The sequence below is a fragment of the Chiloscyllium plagiosum genome, chromosome 19 (genome assembly GCF_004010195.1).
Source record: "Chiloscyllium plagiosum isolate BGI_BamShark_2017 chromosome 19, ASM401019v2, whole genome shotgun sequence".
In the NCBI taxonomy this organism is placed as follows: domain Eukaryota; kingdom Metazoa; phylum Chordata; class Chondrichthyes; order Orectolobiformes; family Hemiscylliidae; genus Chiloscyllium; species Chiloscyllium plagiosum.
In genome coordinates this window covers 30,195,333-30,214,477 of record NC_057728.1, presented here as the reverse complement: position 1 = coordinate 30,214,477, position 19,145 = coordinate 30,195,333, and the positions used below count along the sequence as shown (strand labels likewise).

The following is a 19,145-nucleotide window of genomic DNA, read 5'->3' as shown; positions in this document are numbered from 1 at the left end:
TAACTCTTAAAAATTTAATGTCATTTGCCTTATGACTAATGTAATGAAAGTTTATTTTGACCAAAACATGCTATGATAATACATTTATGTGCAATCCAAAAGATATGGGTATGAACATTTTAGCAGCTGGACAATTTTTGCATGAAGTGTAAAATAAAAACACCACTGCAATCAAATTAAATACTAAACTATGACCTGCAGAAAAATGCTTACTGATGGATACCATTACTATGTGGCTTCATTAGTTATTAGTTATTGTATTCTGATAGCATGTTCTGTCACAAAATAAATTACATTTACATTGGAATTTACATCCAGCAACAGATAAACAACATGAACATGTCTCAAAGGTTTATGGATTACATTTTACAAATACTATGTTATGAGTAACATTCAAAATCATATGACATTCAATGACATGTCCAAGATATTGAAGTACTACTCAGCATTTTCTTGGATGAATCATCCACTTTGCACTAGATGCAGAAATTTAAAGAAATAATTTATTTTAAATAGCTGATGCAATCACAGTGGAGTTTCAGCAATGTGTATAATATATGGCCTATTACAAATTTGAAATTATTTTAAAATCAATCTTTTAAAATTACATGTGAATGCTACGATGGAAGAATTGAATTAGGATGATTTTCAGTAAGAACCAGTCACCTTGTCTTTTTACAAATTCAAGGCTAAAACACTTATTTCCAGTGGTGCAATGCAACATGAAAAGAAGACTGAATTATACTGATTACACAAATGTATTTGGAGGGTTTGAATTTATTGGCCATGCAAGCTTTTTCTCTCTTGCTTCTCTGTCAAATGTTTCGTATATTGTATCTTTGGTTGCATTTTTGTTGGGTGCAGGAATCTCCGTGATCCCAACGTAGTTCTTTTTTGCCATCCTGGAACTAGTTGTGATGGTGTATGCATTACTACGGTAACACTTCATTGATGACATGCAGAAAGTCTCCTTCATTCCACGTCTGAAGTTTGCATTGAAGATTGAATAGAGGCTGGGTTTAGATGCTGAAGAGCTGAAAGATACCAGTGCAATAGATAGAAAGAGTGCTGAACACCTTGTGTAATCCATCTGATCTGGTTGCCAGATCTGAACTACATAAAAAGGAAACCAAGATAACAAAAACATGCAATTTAACAGCAAAAACATCTTGATTGTTTTAACCTTTGTTCTGGGTACAATGTTCGTTGTCCTCCTCACAGTCCTCCCATCTGTGCCAATTCTCCAAATGTATTTGATTACTTTTTGGTAAAATAGTATGATGAGGACAGAAGGAACCAGAAATCCCACCAACAGATGAACAGTGCCATAGGCAACACCACCCCAGGACTGGGGTAGAAACAAATTACAGGTGCCACCTTCCGTGCCATAGAAAAACAAAGTGGGGGACACAAATGCAGCATCAAAAATCCAGGAAGCAGCAATCATCTTTTTGGCTTTCTCCCGGGACACTTTGAAACTGAGGGGATACACAATAGTGTAAAATCTGTCCACGCAGATGGAGAGAAGGACATAGATCTGGACACCTGGAGTAAGGTATTGTATGTACCTAACCAGTTTACACATAACATCCCCTAACAACCACTTTCCCATGGTAAAGTGCAGAAGGACAAAGGGAGTGCTGACCACACTGATGAGCAAATCTGCACATGCCATGGACACTACAAAGTAGTTGGTAGTTGATTGTGTCCTCCTACTTCTGTGGATTACAAGGCAAACCAGAGAGTTCCCAAACAAAGCAATAAGCCAGATCACTCCAAAAATGAAGCTGACAGTGACGATTTCTCCTGTTGTGATTTCCTGGTATGTGGTATTATTTATTTTTGTCTGGTCCTGTCCAGTGAGTTCAAGATGCCCTCCACTGCCTATCGATAGTGTGGCTAATATTTCACTGGAATTAGCTGGAGTTGTGGTAGCTGGAATTACAATGGTGTGTGTCATATTTAGAATTTCTTCGGCTAACACCATATTCATGTTTTGTACGAGACAAATCCTGGGAACGACAAGGAGAAATGATAGTTTTGTTATTCTTATTCAAATAAAATAATCATTTGACATCAAAATATATTTTATAATGCATTCCTAAAAGCAATTGTTTGAATTGAATTAATAACTAGCTGTACATTAAAATCATGATAATAGAAGTATTAATTTTCCAACAGATCAATGATGCTGTGTAGAAGCTTCCAACAATAAACTGATTTAGTGTTGAACAGAATTTGTAAACATATATAATTATTGAAATTTTAAGTGCACTAATGGTACCCAGCCCTGGAATTAACACTAAGCATTCTCAAGACAACAACACTTCCTGTATAGACTGTGTTCAAGCAAAATGCCACACCCTCGTAGTGAATTTTAATTCAGAAATCAGGCAGTCTCCTGCAGCAGGGATTGGAATCTGATCCGAAATCAGGTTCATCAGTATAGAAGTGACAGTATAACTGGAGACCTTTTTTAAGAGGGGGCTGTTCTAAGGAATGTTTGATTTCACATTGTGGAACTGACAATACAATGTTAGAACCTGGATACCAAAGTTCAAGGCTTGAGTACGAAAATCAAGGTTAAAACTACTATAGAATGTTAAGGGAAAATGAACTGTCAGACTTGTATACTTTCAGACAGATGTTAAGGCCCCATCCATCTGTTAGCATCAATGGAAAAGAACCTATGGTACTAGTTCACAAAAAGAGTGGGGGAGTTGTCCAGGCATCCTGGTCAATATTTATCCCACAGAATTAATATCAAGAAAGAACAGATAATCTGGCCACTATCACATAGTAATTTATAAGATTATTTCCTGCATTATTTCCTCCGCCATTATCACATTGTAATGTGATTCTTCCTCCGTGTTTCCAACATCATAATAACGAAAACGTAACTTATTGTAAAACATTTTTAGACATTCTATATTCATAACAATGCTATATAAATGCAAGTATTTTATTTGTTGAAAGAGATTAGAACATTTGTGATGTGGTGCCTTATCCCTGATTCAATCTTTGTATCATTTCAAATGCAACTTTAGCAGGAATACAGCAACAGGAAAAAAAACACTTGCAACATATCTTTTCCTCATGACCACCTTCTCAAGGCCAACTAACGGTGGGTAATAAATGCTGGCCAGCCATGAATAAAAGAAAAGTTACAGCTGTTGTGTTGTGGACTAGTAGCCACTAGAAACTGGCAACTTTCAGAAAATCATTTTATTGCATTACTCTTGGTTGCATTGACAATGCAGGTATGACACATTACTAGGTCTGAAAAAGTGTTGCTGGAAAAGCGCAGCAGGTCAGGCAGCAACCAAGGAACAGGAGAATCGCGTTTCGGGCATAAGCCCTTCTTCAGGAATGAGGAAAGTGTGTCCAGCAGGCTAAGATAAAAGGTAGGGAGGAGGGACTTGGGGGAGGGGCGTTGGCAACCGTCGTGTTGCTATGGTCTGGCGATGGAGGAGTCCAAGGACCTGCATGTCCTTGGTGGAGTGGGAGGGGGACTTGAAGTGTTGAGCCATGGGGTGGTTGGGTTGGTTGGTCCGGGTGTCCCAGAGGTGTTCTCTGAAACGTTCCGCAAGTAGGCAGCCTGTCTCCCCAATATAGAGGTGGCCACATCGGGTGCATCGGATGCAATAGATGATGTGTGTGGAGGTGCAGGTGAATTTGTGGCGGATATGGAAGGATCCCTTGGGGCCTTGGAGGGAAGTAAGAGGGGAGGTGTGGGCGCACGTTTTGCATTTCTTGCATTACTAGGTCAACAAGTTACTCTAGCCGGACAGATTTTATGAAATTGCAGCACCAATCTGTCATCAAAACCTTGCACGTGGATGAGACGTTGATGGACATACATTACAATTACTTCTTTCACAGTTTCTCTTCATGGCAGCATCTCTCTGTATATCCCGATGCCCGCTTCCTAGCATTCAGAGTTGTTGCATTTTAGTGTCATTATACGAGCTATTAACTAATATCAAAACACGAAGAGTGAGATTTAAGATGTTCTGTTTGCATTGAGATCATTTTTGAAGATCTTTACGCTGGCTTGCAATTAAAAACGCTATCTTATTACTAGGCTGCTTCGTGGAAATGGTTTTATATTTCCTGCCTTCGTTCACTGTTAGTGACTGTACATGCAAATCACATTACAGATTTGCAGTTCTGCCAAACCTAAGCAGCATCGTTATAAAATACGCAACCCAACTGACGTAACAGGCGTCATAAAAATACAAACACATTCAGGCGTTTTAAAAAGAGATATCAATCAATGCTCATTATGCACTCAGTATAAGTACAAAACTCCATTAATATTACTTGACCTGCAGAAAGAAACTGGTACCAAATCGCAATAAGTGACTCACATCAGCAAAGATCCATATCGATGCATGTTCACATGGCGTCTGCTGAAAAGTTTTACCCAATTTATTTTAATATTTAGAAGACAGCATTAAAATGTAGGAACAATTCAACAGGCAAAATGCCACAGCCTGGTAGTGAATTTTAATTCAGAAATCAGACAGCCTCCTGCAGCAGGGATTGGAATCTGATCCGAAATCAGGTTCATCAATATAAAAGTGACAGTATGACTGGAGCTTTTTTTACGAGGGGGCTGCTCTAACGAATGCTTTATCTCACATTGTGGAACTGACAATACAACGTTAGAACCTGGATACCAGTTTTGGAACTCAGATCTCAAAACATTTCTATAGCACTCATTCCTGTACTGCGTCCTCACTTGGTCTCATTCTCCAACTTTTCAGTGTTTCAGTCCACTCCAAAGTACAAAACTGACGGACACTGACCACGATATTTGAGATCAAACCTACGTCGTTGTATTTCACCCTTTATCAACCCTTCTAATCGCAATTTCAATCGGACACAATTAAATCTCATCCTGTATTATAGAAGCATTACAATGTAAGACATTGGCGGGGATCATTACCTACATGGTGCCATCCTTTCTCAAGCAAATACATTAATGCAGTTTTTGTTTTTTTTAAAAAAAATCAACTTATTCAGACGAGGTTCAACACACCTTTGGAACAAATGGGACCTGAACCTGGGTCTTTTGGCCGTGAGCCCAAAACCTTTGGGTGAAAGTACCAGAGTCAAACTTCACTCAGTTTAATATTTGTTTATACAGTGAAATATTACAAGTATGGATATTTTTATGTCAACCTGCCCACGTAATGAGGCACTCCTGGAATCAGTGGGAGTTGAACCCAGGACTCCTACCCCGAGGACATTACCATTGTACCTGAAGACCCCCAGTGCAGTCTTCGCGATTAGGCTGGTGATCGCAGAGATTACTCCAGCAATAGAGTCATAGAGATGTACAAGCGTGGAAACAGACCCTTCGGTCCAACTCGTCCATGCCGACCAGATATCCCAACCCAATCTAGTCCAACCTGCCAGCACCTGGCCCATATCCCTCCAAACCCTTCCTATTCATATACTAAGTCTCCACCTCTTCCTCTGGCAGCTTATTCCATACACGTATGTTTGATATAAATGAATGAATCTGAATTATATAAAATAATTGAATTGATTATGAGCAATAAATTTGACCATAACCTGAGTATCGACAATCAATGTGGCTTGGGAAGGTTTACATCCCGCGGGACCAACCTCACTGACTCTGATAAACAGTACATTACTTAGGAACGGCAACATACATTTCATAAACTTTTCCACCGAAAATAAAACTAACAGTTAGCTTCAAGATATATTCTAATCAATTTGTTTGGGAGGAGGTGGATGGTAGGTTAGTGGGCAGAGTGAAAACAGAGGGATCGTGCTCGGCAAGCACTGAGTGGTCGCTCCAGCATTCATTGTCGGAGCAGTTCTTGTTTCCAATCTGGGCTAGTGCCTCACTAATAAAGTAAATGCATAATGGTTATCTCGCACGAAGCCAAAAGAGATGGGGCAGGAGAATCGGAGGAGGCATATTCAAAACAGATTAAACAGAGTACCTGAGTGACACTAGCACTGCAATTTCGCCTGGGCCAATATAAAGTACTGCATATTGGAAGAAAAACCGGGCGACACAATTATTTCTCGAGTGATGTTAAAATAGCTACAGGTCGTATTGAAAAGAAAACAAAAAGCCTTGGGCTTCTACTGGATTCAACGATCAGATTTATCAATAAATACTAAGCAACATATCAGCAAAGAATGGTGAGGTACATAGTCAAACCAGTCATGATGAAACCACTCAGACGGCAGCTAGAGAACTATGTCCAGTTCTGGTTGCCAAGATACTGGGAGGCAATTAATCACAGGAGCTAATGGAAGGAAGGGCAAACGGCTGTTCCCTAGTGACAGTGGTTTCAGTGATAAGGAAAGATTTGAGAAATTTGAGCTTTTCAGACTGCAAAGATGTTTGAAAGGTGATTTTATAGAAATATATAAGGTTTTGAGCAATAACATAATGATATAGAAAAGATTGCTCAGAATTTTACTTTATATTAAACTAAGAGTTAAGGATAAATATCACCGGTTCAAACTAGTAACTCCAGGACTCAATGCACTAACCTCAGTGATAAACAATTGGAGTTGGATATCACACCGAGCAGTGTAGGGGGAAATCCTGACATGTATTATTGATATTCAACATGGAATTCAGTAACCTAGGCAAATGTAATAAGTATTTCATGAGGCTTCCACGTCCTTCATCTAAGCAAACCATATTGGGATGTTAATACTGGCGGGACAGTAGTTATGTGGATGCGCCAGTGATCTCGTAATCAGACAATTTATGGGAGCAATACTGTTAGGGTTTTTTGCATTATTAGAAAGAATATGCAGCAGGAGAGAAATACGTGGCACCTGGAACAGCATGCTGGGCTAGCACCATTATTGTTGTTCAGAGTAAATCATTAATCAATCCAACGTAACGCGAACATATTTGTACATTAACTGTATGGCTCTCCCAACAGCATACTGCTTGAGAAAGATTAACGCGAAACTCGCGGATGCAATTCAATTTCGTCTTATGATTTGCCTCACCTGGTAAACTGACAAGTCTTGAATGTGCAAATTTAACTTCAGACAATGTGAACAGTCAATTATTTTGATTTTGGCCACTGCTTTTTGCATCTGATGAAACAGGTTCATTGCAAACTCATCAATAAAGCGCTCTGCTTTTTCTCTGCTGTTTCGGCCACCGACAGATGAAGGCTAGAAAAAGAAAATCACATCAGTATTGAATATCCGAGTACAGAAATCCCCTTTAGCCAGTTTTGCCACTGGAAATCACTCTCACACCACTTTCATCGTCTGGAATCCTCTTTGTAGTGCAAACCAACCCAGGAGAGACGTAACATCGGGTGCAGGACTAGGTAGGAAAACGATGGCTTGCAACTGCATTTTCTTATGCCAGCAGGAATTATTATTCTGAATCACATTATTCCTGTGAGAAAGAACACCGATCGAGAAACTGCGCACAGGATTTGGGAGATCAAACCTTGCTAAGTAACCTCTGGTCTGCAGCGACTGTTAACGTTTCCAGCCTTTCTGGTAATATTTCACCAGAACTGACTGCAACTGTTTAGACATCTCATTGGCGTAAAGACCCTTCGTGCCTGAAGAGTTGCCTTTTGTGAATTCTGTGAACGGTGAAATAATCACATCAAACAGAAATTAATCCACATTTCACCCACAGTGTTAAAAAATGCAAAACCACTCACTGATTTTGTCAAAATAACGTTTCAGTAAAACAGGCAGACCCCTTTTGCTGCACAGATTTCTAGCTCTCTTGTAAAATGAATCCAATTGCAGAAATATGCCTGGATTCAGTTGTTTTAACGAACTCTCTTTTCCATCCGCCTACCGAGCGTAGCTGGCATTGGGCACTCAGCTCAGTGAGAACTGCCCCAGGGGTTACCGGGTACTGTTGGGTCTATTTACCCGGGACAGAAACAAAATGTCGGGGTATCCTGACCAAAGCATCGAGTTTTTTTCCCCTCTGGCGTAGAAACGGTCACGTGAAGAGATTGTCATGTGACCTGCAAAATTCTTGCAACCCATTTTCTAAATGTTACTGTAATACAGTTTACTCATTCAAAAAAAACCAAACACGGCCAGGATTCCTCCCGATAAAAAAAACACTTTTCATCTTTTGCATGATTTCAGTTGTACATCGAAATTATGCTAACATGTCTACTAGAATTACTAGAAATGATAGGAAAGATTCTCAATTAGGTATGATGTTCAGGACCACGGAGAGCTCATTTCATTTGGCGCCATCCTCTCTCCAAACGTTCACCTTTTCCTTTTTTTATTCCTGAAACATCTTAAAGCAATAAAGTTAACAAACTGATTCTAACTGAAAAATAGATAAGGTGCTCATAGTTCTGCTCATGTAGAGCCGTGGGAAATTACAAACTGCAGTGTAGAAATTCTTAGCAACGTGAGCCAGGAATTAAAGGATTCATGCCTCACTCCAGAAAGTGAATCTCCCTTAGTTCATATTGCCAATCTAGTGCTCTTCTCTCCATCTCTGGAAGGAGTAAAGCACAGGCTTACTCCTGAGCGGGCAGGAGTAATGGTAAAAATGACCCTTGTCTCTATTCAGAAGAAGAGCATGGAGCTTTCTCCCATGTCCTGGCCAATGGTTATCTTCAGCCAATATTCCGAACTGTTTGTAAGATCACATGGCGCTGAATTGTTCTTCGCTTTCTCCCAACGATAACACTTCTCCCAAATTCAATTAGCTCTTAAATTACCGTTTGTTTCGCATCATTGTAGGCAGTATTTTTGAAACTTCCAAAATGTAATTAAGTTCCTTTTTTTGTTTATATATTTAAGGTGCAGCCCACAGCTCCTGGGTTACAGAACATACAGAAATGTTGAGGTAAAACAGAAATAATATGTATTTTTCTATGGTTTCATTGTTAAATTTTAAAATTGATGACGTTTTTGACAGATGCAATACAGCAAAATCTCACTTTGGGCTTTACAAGCTGCCGAAAGGCTGAATGTACACCCAAGCTTTTTATTCCAAGCTAAGCGAACTTTAGAACTCCAATCAATCTAATTACGGACTATTACTTTGAGTTCTCTAAATAGGTAAGAACGTTAATTGACATTGTCTGATCAAAATTGCCAGTGGAATTAAACGTTTTAATTTGAGCTCGAAGATGTGGTAAATCATCAAATAGGAGACCCATCGTTGCAGCCTCGTAAAAGATTTCCACTATCAGATAACATAAACGACACTCAAGTTGAGCATTAGCACTAAATTGTATTTGCGAACATAATATACAACTCTAGCACGTTGCACATGTTTGCTGTTTGTCCGTGCATCATTCTATGCACAATATCTACAGAATGACAATTGATCTTGTAAGAATGTACTGTTTTCCCTAAGTATATTAATTTAGTTTCAATTTTCCTAACATGAGAAAATTTTAAGTCAATCTCGCATGAAGAATATTTGTAAATGTGTGCGTTCGTTCCCTTTACTAGATGACTGGCTCCCTAGCTACAATGACGTATTTGTTGCCATGGCACTATCTCCAAGCTGAGGGTCACCATAGGATCCCAATCTGTATTGGAAATGACATGAGTACAGTACAGGCAGAGGAAAGGCTGTTAGCCACCTTGCCAGTGTTTCAGACAATTTTATGCTTTTAAAATTATTTCACTCCAGCCTTTTCCCAAATTCAGTTATCTCTTAAATCATTTTTTGTTGTAATTTCCTAAACGTATTTAAGCATGTTTCTTTTCAGGTATCTAAAGGATCACCCTAAGCTCGTCAAATTTTAAAACTGCCAGTGTAAATATATTGTTATGTTTTTGACGAATGCAATACAGCAAAATCTCACAATTAGTTTTCTGTGAATACGTATTTTTCTGTAAAATACATAGTTTAACTCATCTGAGTTTCTGTTTCTTGTGGAAGTTCACTCGAATATAGATTCTATACTAAATGCTAGTCTGAACAGACTGTAAGATCCTGCAGAAAAGCACAGGTTTTGAGTATGAAAATTAATTTCGGCATCAGAGCAATTGAACTTCTTTGCTAACAGAAGCCAATTTTACACCAACCTTGAAAGCCTTATTCAGGCCAAAATAAACAGCAATTATTCTGCTACCAATGGTCATAATTGGAACCTTCCAATAAACTGCCTGGCTCCCTGTCCTGGCAAACATCATGCCCCTAAACGTCCGCCTGCCAATTGATGAAAAATCACAAGCTAGTCAAAACCATGCTGCTGTACTTCACTTAGCACCACTACTCCCTCCACCTTGGTTTATATGATGGAACCCTCTTGAGCAAAAGTGACCATCCAACATGCCTTGGATCAAAGAACCAGGAAACAGTGCAAGTCAGTAAAAATTTCATCATAATAATTCTCATCTGTTGAATAGTAGCCTTTGTATTACCATGGCAAGATTGGTCCATGCTCAACAGGCTTAGGATAGATCTAGTCTCCTGTGGAGCCAGTCCCCGCTATTACAGGTTTAATATGAACGTCCATGCACTTGTGGAGAGACACATACAATTTTGCATATTACTGAGGGGTGAACTTTCTATGGTCTCAGTAATGAACTAATCACCTTACACTCAACAAATGAGGAAGCTATTGCTTGCCTTGGTGATTTACATTTATTAAACTAATAAGTAAATTACCCACAAATACTTCTACTCAGGTAGCCTTTTAAGTGTAAGAAAGTAAAAGCAGCCTCAATTCTTCCCTTATAACATTAAACAAAATGCCATGAGAAATTTTCTAGGTGTCTATATAGTTTACTGGACAACCTAAGCACTTTAGAATATGGTTGACAACAGGTTGGACTTAACTGCACCTGCAAATTTGAAGTGACATCAGATTACTTTCTGGACATGGTGTCATTAATGATTTGGGTATCAAGGTGAGACAGTGTACCTGCAATCTTAAAGAATTTAACCATTGCATGACTGAAATGTTTTCTTTTTCAGTCATATTAATTTGGTATATTCTGTTCTTATCACAAAATACATTGTGTTCTTTAAGATATCCTCTTCACCTAATTTCAGTACTCAGTAAGCTTAAATATTTTCTGAGTTTAAATCTATAATTACTAAGCGTTTGTTTTAAATTAAATTGAAGGATACACCAGCAATTTGTAACATGGCAAAAAAAAACATTAATAGTCATAGATGTGGAATGTTCCACCTTCAGAAATTTGTCTTCATTCAACTTCATGCTTTCTTGTCCAGTAAAACAAAATGCAACAATTGAGATTTATCATACCCTGCAAAAATATTACCATTTAGCTTATGTTTCACTACTGGACTAAATGTTTTTTTAATCCATTTTCAAAGTACTCCACCTGTGCTATCCTTGCTATGGACTTCTGCTGAATCCTTCTGAATTCTCATTGATTTGTACTAGGGTTGGTGTCTTTTCAAATAATTCTGGAAAATGTGTCAAATATGATGCCCTTCCCACAAAGTTACATTTGCTCCCTCTTTTTGTTTCAGATTTTATCAGGTGATTCAGCATTTATTCTAGTAATGTGTGACTACTTTTAGAACTAAATCTACAGTAAATAGTCTTTTCTCCAAATCCAAGATATGTGGGTGAATCCTTATGTATGCCAATCCTGAATCCAGTTCCCTTTCTGCAATTAGTTTGTTGTCCACTAATATTGACACATGAAGACACAAGTGTAAATCTGCTTAAATTGAAATTCACTGCTCAGAGTTATCACTTCAACACTAAGTTAGTGGACAAGAACAGATACAGAGAAACGTGGCCTATTAAAATTTGCATAGACTGGGGATCCTGATAGCCCATTATAAAGTTCAAGGGTTCTGGTTGCAGTTCTTTGGAGATTATAAGTGAATTACTTTATTGTTGTTGGTTATAATGGGGAATCTAAATTGTAGCACTGGTAATATAAGTCATCAGTACAATGTCAGTTACGATTAGTTATTGGTAGAATTAAAGTTCTTCCTACTTCTGATTTTGTCTATGCAAATCCCTACCCAATCTGGGGTTTCTCCTCTTTATTAATGCGTTTCCCTTCTTCACTTGTTGATAGGTGGACTCTTCTCAAATCTTATCATTCCATAATTCAAAGGTAGAGGATCCAACTATTTTAAAGTACATATAATTTCATTTGTATAATTAGGTGTTATGTGGTCATATGCCATCTGGTTGAATTATTTTTTATTGAGGGGTTAAGGGCATCTTTGGCCAGGCCAATATTTAATGCCCAGTTAAGAGTCAACCACAATGCTAGGTGTCTGGAATCACATATAGGCCAGTCAAAGTATGAATGGCAGTTTCCTTCCCTAAGGATGTTAGTGAACCAGATGGATTTTCCCAACAATTGGTAAAGGATTTATGGTCATTGTTAGATTTTCAATTCCAGATTTTTAACTGAATTCAAATTCTACCATCTGACTGTGTCAGGATTTGTTCCTAGGGTGCCCAGGACATTAGCTGAGTCTCTGGATTAACAGTCCAGTGATAATACCACTCGGCCATCATGGTCCCCCCTACATGAAGCAAGCTTCTAAGACTAGCTCCAATCAAAGTTGACAAGTCTAGGAGTGAAACATGACAGTAGAGGGAAGAATTGAAGGACTCTAAAATATGTCATTACGGACTGAAGGAATGATGATCAGTCTGGAGCCTTGCAAAATATGGCAATGGAATAGAGGTGGCAAGGTGCTGAGTAAAGGACCTGTTAAATATTTTGGGAGCTGAAAGCTTATAAAGAATTGGTGGAGGTAGGGGACTGAATAGAGATGAGTATTTTCAGTGAATGCTGGCTTGGCTGGATAATTTTCCTCAGTTGATAGCTATTTGGTAGGAAAATTTGTATATGGTTTGTCCAGTTGATGAGGTATAAATGAAAAGATGTGTACTTAAATAGCAATGTTCTGGTCATCAAGCCATCATAATGTGCTTTACAGAAATCAAATACCTTTGACGTGAGATTGAAATGTTGGAAATATTTGAGAATGGCAAAGTCTCCCAGAGAGTCATAATGGCACATAATGTTTTCCTAGTGATGATGGTTGAAAAATAAACATTGGCCAGGATAATGGAAATGATTTCCCCTGTGATTCTTGTAAATAATGCCAGGGATCCCTTACCCAACTAAGATGACTGAGAGTACCTTGGCTTAATGTCTCATCTCAGAGGTGACGCTATTGAGCATCATTCCCTTAATGCTGCGCTGTAGTGCTGGCGTCAATTTTTGGGCTCAAATCCTGGAGTGGGCCTTCAACACACAACCAAATAGTAGGAATCTTCTATTACTGGGGGGACTAAGGTGAAAATGGAAGGTGAAATAAAATGATAATTGAGATAGCTGAACAATAAAGGGGTGAATAGAATGGTGAAGGAGGCAAGAGGAGTGGAGAATCTAGTATAATGGTAATGGTAGGAGGTATAAAGCAATAATTGGGAAGCATGGTGAAAATGGAAATAAAATGATCATAATGGGAATGTAGGATGGTAATTGGGGTGTGGAATAGTAATGAGAGCATGGAATGGTAATGCAGGTATTGGACAATGACAGAGAGATAACCTAGCAAAGATATAACTACCAAGCTGGATATTACAGGTGGTGGGAGAATGAACACAAAGGGAGAAACCTAATTGACCTTGATCTACCTGCTGCAAATGAATCTGTCCATTACAGTAATGTTAGCATTAAACAATACACAATTATGTTAAAGCTGAAGTCCTGTCATCAAACTGAGGACATCTTCCAACGATGGCCATCAGCACTGGTAGAACTATATTCAGTCACATTCTGTGACCTCATGGCCTAGCATATCCCTCTCTTTACCATTATAATCAAGCCAAGGACCAACCCTGGTTTCAAAAGAAATGTAGAAGTAAACATACCAGTTATCCTATCAGGCATACCTAAACACAAAGTGGCAAATTATTTGAAGCTCCAGCATTGACCAACTGCATGCTAAAAAGTGCAAACAATTGCCCAAGCAGACACAAGATCTGCAGTCCTCCCACATCAAATGGTAATGGACAATCAAGTAACACACAGGAAGCTGAGTAGCCACAAACATCCTAACTTCAATAATGACAATGTGAGTGCAAAAGACTGAAAAGTTTGGAACCATATTCAGCCAGACATGCTCAGTAGATTATGTATTTCAACCACATTGAAACAGAGATAATGTACAGCACAGAAGGAGGCCATTTGGCCTATTATGCACTGGCCAAAGAAATGCTTTTGAGCATAATCTCACTTTTCAGCCATTGGTCCATAGCCTTGTAAAGTTAGGGCACTCCATTGCCAAGTACATTGAAAGTGTGCTTAGAGTTTCTGCCTCAACCACCCTCTCAAGCAAAGAGCTTCAGGTGCCCAACACGCAGGGTAAAAATAAATTGCTTTCAACTCCCGTCTAATTGCTTTGAGCCTATTAATTGGTCTGTTAAGGAAATCAGGTTCCTCCTGTCCACATTATCTAAATCCAATGTCTGAGTACCCCTGACTAACATTGAAACTTTGCTCCATGTGATATTAAGAAAAAGCTAAACAAATTGGATACAGCAAAGACTATGGGCTCTGACAATAATCTAGCTGCAATGTAATAGAGAACTGGTAGGCAGACAGGAGGCAGAGAGTTGGAATAAATGGCAGGCGATTACAAGTGGGGTACTGTAGGGTTCAGTGCTGGGACCTCAGCTGTTCACAATATGCATCAACAATTTGGACGAAGGAATTGAATGCCATATCTCCAAATCTGCAGATGACCCTAAACTGGGTGGCAGTGTTTGCTGTGAGGAGGATGCTAAGAGACTGCAGAGTGACTTGGACAGACTGGCTGAGTGGGCAAATACTTGGCAAATATGATATAATGTGAATAAATGTGAAGTTATCCACATTGGTTGCAAAAACAGGAAGGCAGATTATTATCTGAATGGTGACAGTTTAGCAAAATGTGAGATGTAACAAGACCTGGTGTCATGGTGGAATTGTCGCTGAAGGTTGGCATGCAGGGGCTCCTCAGATGCCACCTGACCTGCTGTGCTTTTTCAGCACCACTCTAATCTCGACTCTCCAGCATCTGCAGTCCTCACTTTCGCCTATGCAGGCGTCAGCAGGTGATGAGGAAAACTAATGTCATGTTGACCTTCATAGCAAGAGGAGTTGAGTATTGGAGTAAGGATGCCTTACTGCAGTTATACAAGGCCTTGGTGAGTCTACGCCTTGAGAATTGTGTGCAGTTTTGATCTCCTAGTCTGAGGAAGAACATTCTTTCTATTGAGGCAGTCCAGCAAAGGTTCCCCAGACTGATTCCTGGGATGGCAGGACTGACACATAAGGAAAGAACTGGATCGACTGGGCTTGTATTAGTTGGAATTTAAAAGAATGAGGAGGTATCTCATAGAAACGTATAAAATTCTGACGGGCCTGGACAGGTTAGCTATGGGAAGAATGTTCCCAATGTTGGGGAAGTCCAGAATCGGGGGTCACAGTCTAAGAATAAGGGGTAGGCCAATTAGAACTGAGCTGAGGAAGAATTTCTTCACTGTCAGAGTTGTGAACCTGTGGATTCTCTCCCGCAGGAAGCTGTTGGGGTCAGTTCATTAGATATATTCAGCAGGGAGCTAGACATGACCTGTGCAGGTAAAGGGATAAAGAGACCTAGGGAGAGGGCGGGAATGGGGTACTGAGATTGCATGATTAGCTGTGATCGTATTGAATGGTGGTGCAGGCTCGAAGGGCTGAATGGTCTACTCCTGCACCTATTTTCTATGTTTCCACGTTTCTATGTAAGAGAGTGCCGGAATTGATATCAAAGTACGTATGAACATACAAAATAGGAACAAAAGGAGATCAATCACTCCCACCAGCTTGCAGCACCTTTCAATGAGGTCATAGTTGATCTGTTTATGTTTCAAATTCCACATTTCCATCTACACTTGTGATTCCTCTGCTTAACAAAAATCTATCCACCTTTGTCTTCAAATTAGAGTCATAGAAACAGACCCATTGGTCCAATTTGCCCATCCCAACCAGATATCCTAAATTAGTTAAGTCCCATTTGCCAGCACTTGGCCCATATCCCTCCAAACCTGTCTTATTCATGATCCCACCAAGATTCCTTTTAAATGTTGTAATTGAACCAGCCTCCACCACTTCCTCTGGCAGCTCATTCCAAACTTGCACCAGCTCTGCATGAAAAGATTGCCCTTTAGATCCCTTTTAAATCTTTCCCTTCTCACCTTAGACTTATGCCCTCCCTTTTTGAATTCCCCATCCTTGGGAAAAGACCTTGTCTATTTACCTTATCTGTAACCCTCATGATTTTATAAACCGCAATAAGGTCACTCCTCAACCTCCAATGCTCCAGGGAAAATAGCCCCAGCCTGTTCATTGTCTCCCTGCAGCTCAAACCTTCAAGCATAGTATTTGAAAAATGGCCAAACCAATGTCTTGTACAGCTGTAACATGACCTCCTATGTCCTTTACTCAATACACTGACCAATAAAAGCAAGCATATCAAACGTTTCCTTTGTTATCACATCTACCTGAGATTCCACTTTCAAGGAACTATGAACCTGCACTCCAAGGTTTCTTTGTTCAGCAACACTCCCCAAGGCCTTACCATTAGGTGTATAAGTCCTGCCTTGAGTTGCCTTTGCAAATTGCTGCACTTCACTTTTATCTAAATTAAACTACATCTGCCATTCCTCGACCCATCAGCCCATCTGATCAAGATCCTGCTGAACTCTGACCTAGTTGCTACCTTTTTGTGAATTATGTACAAAACCACAGATCCCTCTGTACTATAATATTCCATAATCTTTCTTCATTTAAATAATGTTTTACTTTTTCTAATTTCTTACAAAGCTGATAACCCATTTCCCACAATCTTCTCCCCACTTTGTTAAATTCTATATTCTTCTTTGCAGACCTTGGTGTTCAAATATATTAAACATCAGAGATGGCATTAAACATCCAATGGGAAAATGCAAAGATGTGCATTTTGGAAAGGAGAACAAAAGAACAAAATACTATTTAAATGGAGAAAACTGCAGAAAGCTGGGACACAAAATGACTTGAGGGTACTGTTACAGGAAGCACAGAAAGCTAGCACACAGGTGCAGCAGGTAATCAGGAAAGGAAATGGTATGTTGACCCTTATTTCAAGGGGGCTGGAATGTAAGAGTATGAAAGTCTTACTGCAAGGTAATGGTGAGTCCACATCTGGAGTGCTGTGTGCAGTTTTGGTCCCTTTATTTAAGGAAAGATATTATTTCACAGTTCAGAGAAGGTTCACTACAATGATCCCTGGTTCAAAGGGGTTGCCTCATGAGCAAAGACAAAACAGGTAGGGATTCAACTCACTAGAGTTTAGAAGAGTAAGAGCTGATCTTATTGAAATATTTGGGACTCTTAAGGGTAAATGCTGAGAGGATCTTTCCCCTCACGCAAGAACCTAGGACCAGAGGGCATAATCTCAGAATAAAGGGGTGCCAAGTTAAGACTGAGATAAAGTGGAATTACTTCTCTGAGAGGGTTGTGAGTCGTTGGAACTCCTTGCCACAAAGAGCTGTGGGGCAAGAGTCTTTATGTATACTTAAAGCTGAGATAGATTCTTCATCAGTGGGGAATCAAGGTGAGAGGAATGTCAGATCAGCTATGATCCTATTAAATGGTGGAGCTGGCTCGAGGGGCCAAGTGGCCAACCATTGTTTCTGATTCTTATGGTCTGATGGCTAAATTGAGAAAAAAAACATATGGGTCACTTAGATTTATAAATAGAGGCGTAGAATATAGAAGTAAAGAGAACATTCTAGAACATAAATCACTGATTAGGCCTCAGCTAGAATATTTTAACACACTTTTCAGATGCAAAGGTAAAATAGGTACAGAGGAGGTTAACCAGAAAGTTATCAGTAATGAGGGGCTCAGTTATGAGGAGAGTTTGGAAAAGTTAGGCTTGGCTTCTTTGGAGCAGAGAAAGTGGATTAATGTTGGTTTTCAAGATAATGAGAGGTTTTGCTTGAATATACAGGGAAATAAATAGTCTCTTTGGACCAGGGCATTAACCAGATCCATATATTCTAAGTCATTGACAAAAGATATAGAGGTGAGGCGAAGCACTTTTATTTCACTCAGAGCCAGGTCAGAATATACGACATTAGTACTAAAAAAAGATGGTGGGAACTGATCCTGTAAATAATATTAAAAAGGAAGTTGCTGTATGAGTTTATAGAAGAAACAAATAGCGGTGTGAGAGTAGGCGTGACAGAGAGTTGTTTCAAACAGCTAGCACAATGACAGTAGGCCAAATTGCATCAAGCATGAGACAGTTGGGACACACAATTTGACCATAAGGGTATTACAGTTTTGCCTCCTGCTCACCAGATAGTCACAAATATGCAATTGCCAGCTGACAGTGACTAGCTGGAAGAGCTCTACCTTATTTTCTCCTCCTAGGCCTCCAGATGCTGAGACTAATTGTAACATTCTAACTTCTTCTGTTAGTATGATCTATTAGCTCATACAGGCCAGAGTCTAAGCAGAGATCTTAGTGTTCAATTCAATGTGATAAGCATGTTGTAAATGAGAAATTATAGTAAACATGTTGAAATCACAACGCAGGTTACAGGGCTACAAGAACTGGTGTAGTCATGGGTGAAACAGCTATAATCCCAGATATGTATCTGGTTAACAAAACAGACTGTTCATAGTGGTACAGATAAAGAGATGATGATGTGTTCACAACGGTCTCAAATTAATTTTAATTATTTAGGTAAATTTCATGACCTAATTGATACTTTTTTAAAAATTGTGGATGAGAGTCAACTATCCACTGATTGAAGTTAGTTCACCATGACTTATTTTCATCCATGCCCAATTGGAGGTGCTAGGAGGTGGAACCTGCCCGCCTGGTACCAGTGGCAAAGGTAGGCAGCAGCTATATTTGGAGCTGCTTTTGCCTGGCTGAAGAGAATATGGCAGGTAGCACTCTGGAGGGCTGGCAGCATCGATGACAATGCAAGAGACCAGTGAGGGTAGATAACAGAGCTATACTGGACCCAATGCTAGGAGATTGTGATATAACCTCAACAAGGCCCATGGGGAATCACTAACTAAACTCTTTGTGGAGCTTGTTGAGTATGAGTTCCCTTGGTAACAGGTAATGG

The 19,145-nt window shown here is 39.4% G+C and overlaps 1 protein-coding gene across 4 annotated transcripts in view; it reads right to left on the bottom strand.

Annotated features, from left to right (window-relative positions):
• The window catches only part of gpr19 (G protein-coupled receptor 19), a 61,338-nt gene continuing 42,193 nt past the window's right edge, over positions 1 to 19,145 (bottom strand). For 2 of the 4 annotated variants that reach the window (XM_043709466.1, XM_043709467.1), the window contains 2 exons: positions 7,018 to 7,188; positions 1 to 2,012 (listed from right to left, as the gene is read on the bottom strand). In XM_043709466.1, the coding sequence (XP_043565401.1) occupies positions 749 to 1,993 (1,245 nt within the window). In that variant the 5' untranslated portion in view covers positions 1,994 to 2,012; positions 7,018 to 7,188 and the 3' untranslated portion in view covers positions 1 to 748. Of the gene's footprint in view, positions 2,013 to 7,017; positions 7,189 to 7,474; positions 7,631 to 7,697; positions 8,569 to 19,145 lie in introns of those variants that run through there. The other 2 variants (XM_043709464.1, XM_043709465.1) reach the window with 2 other exon arrangements.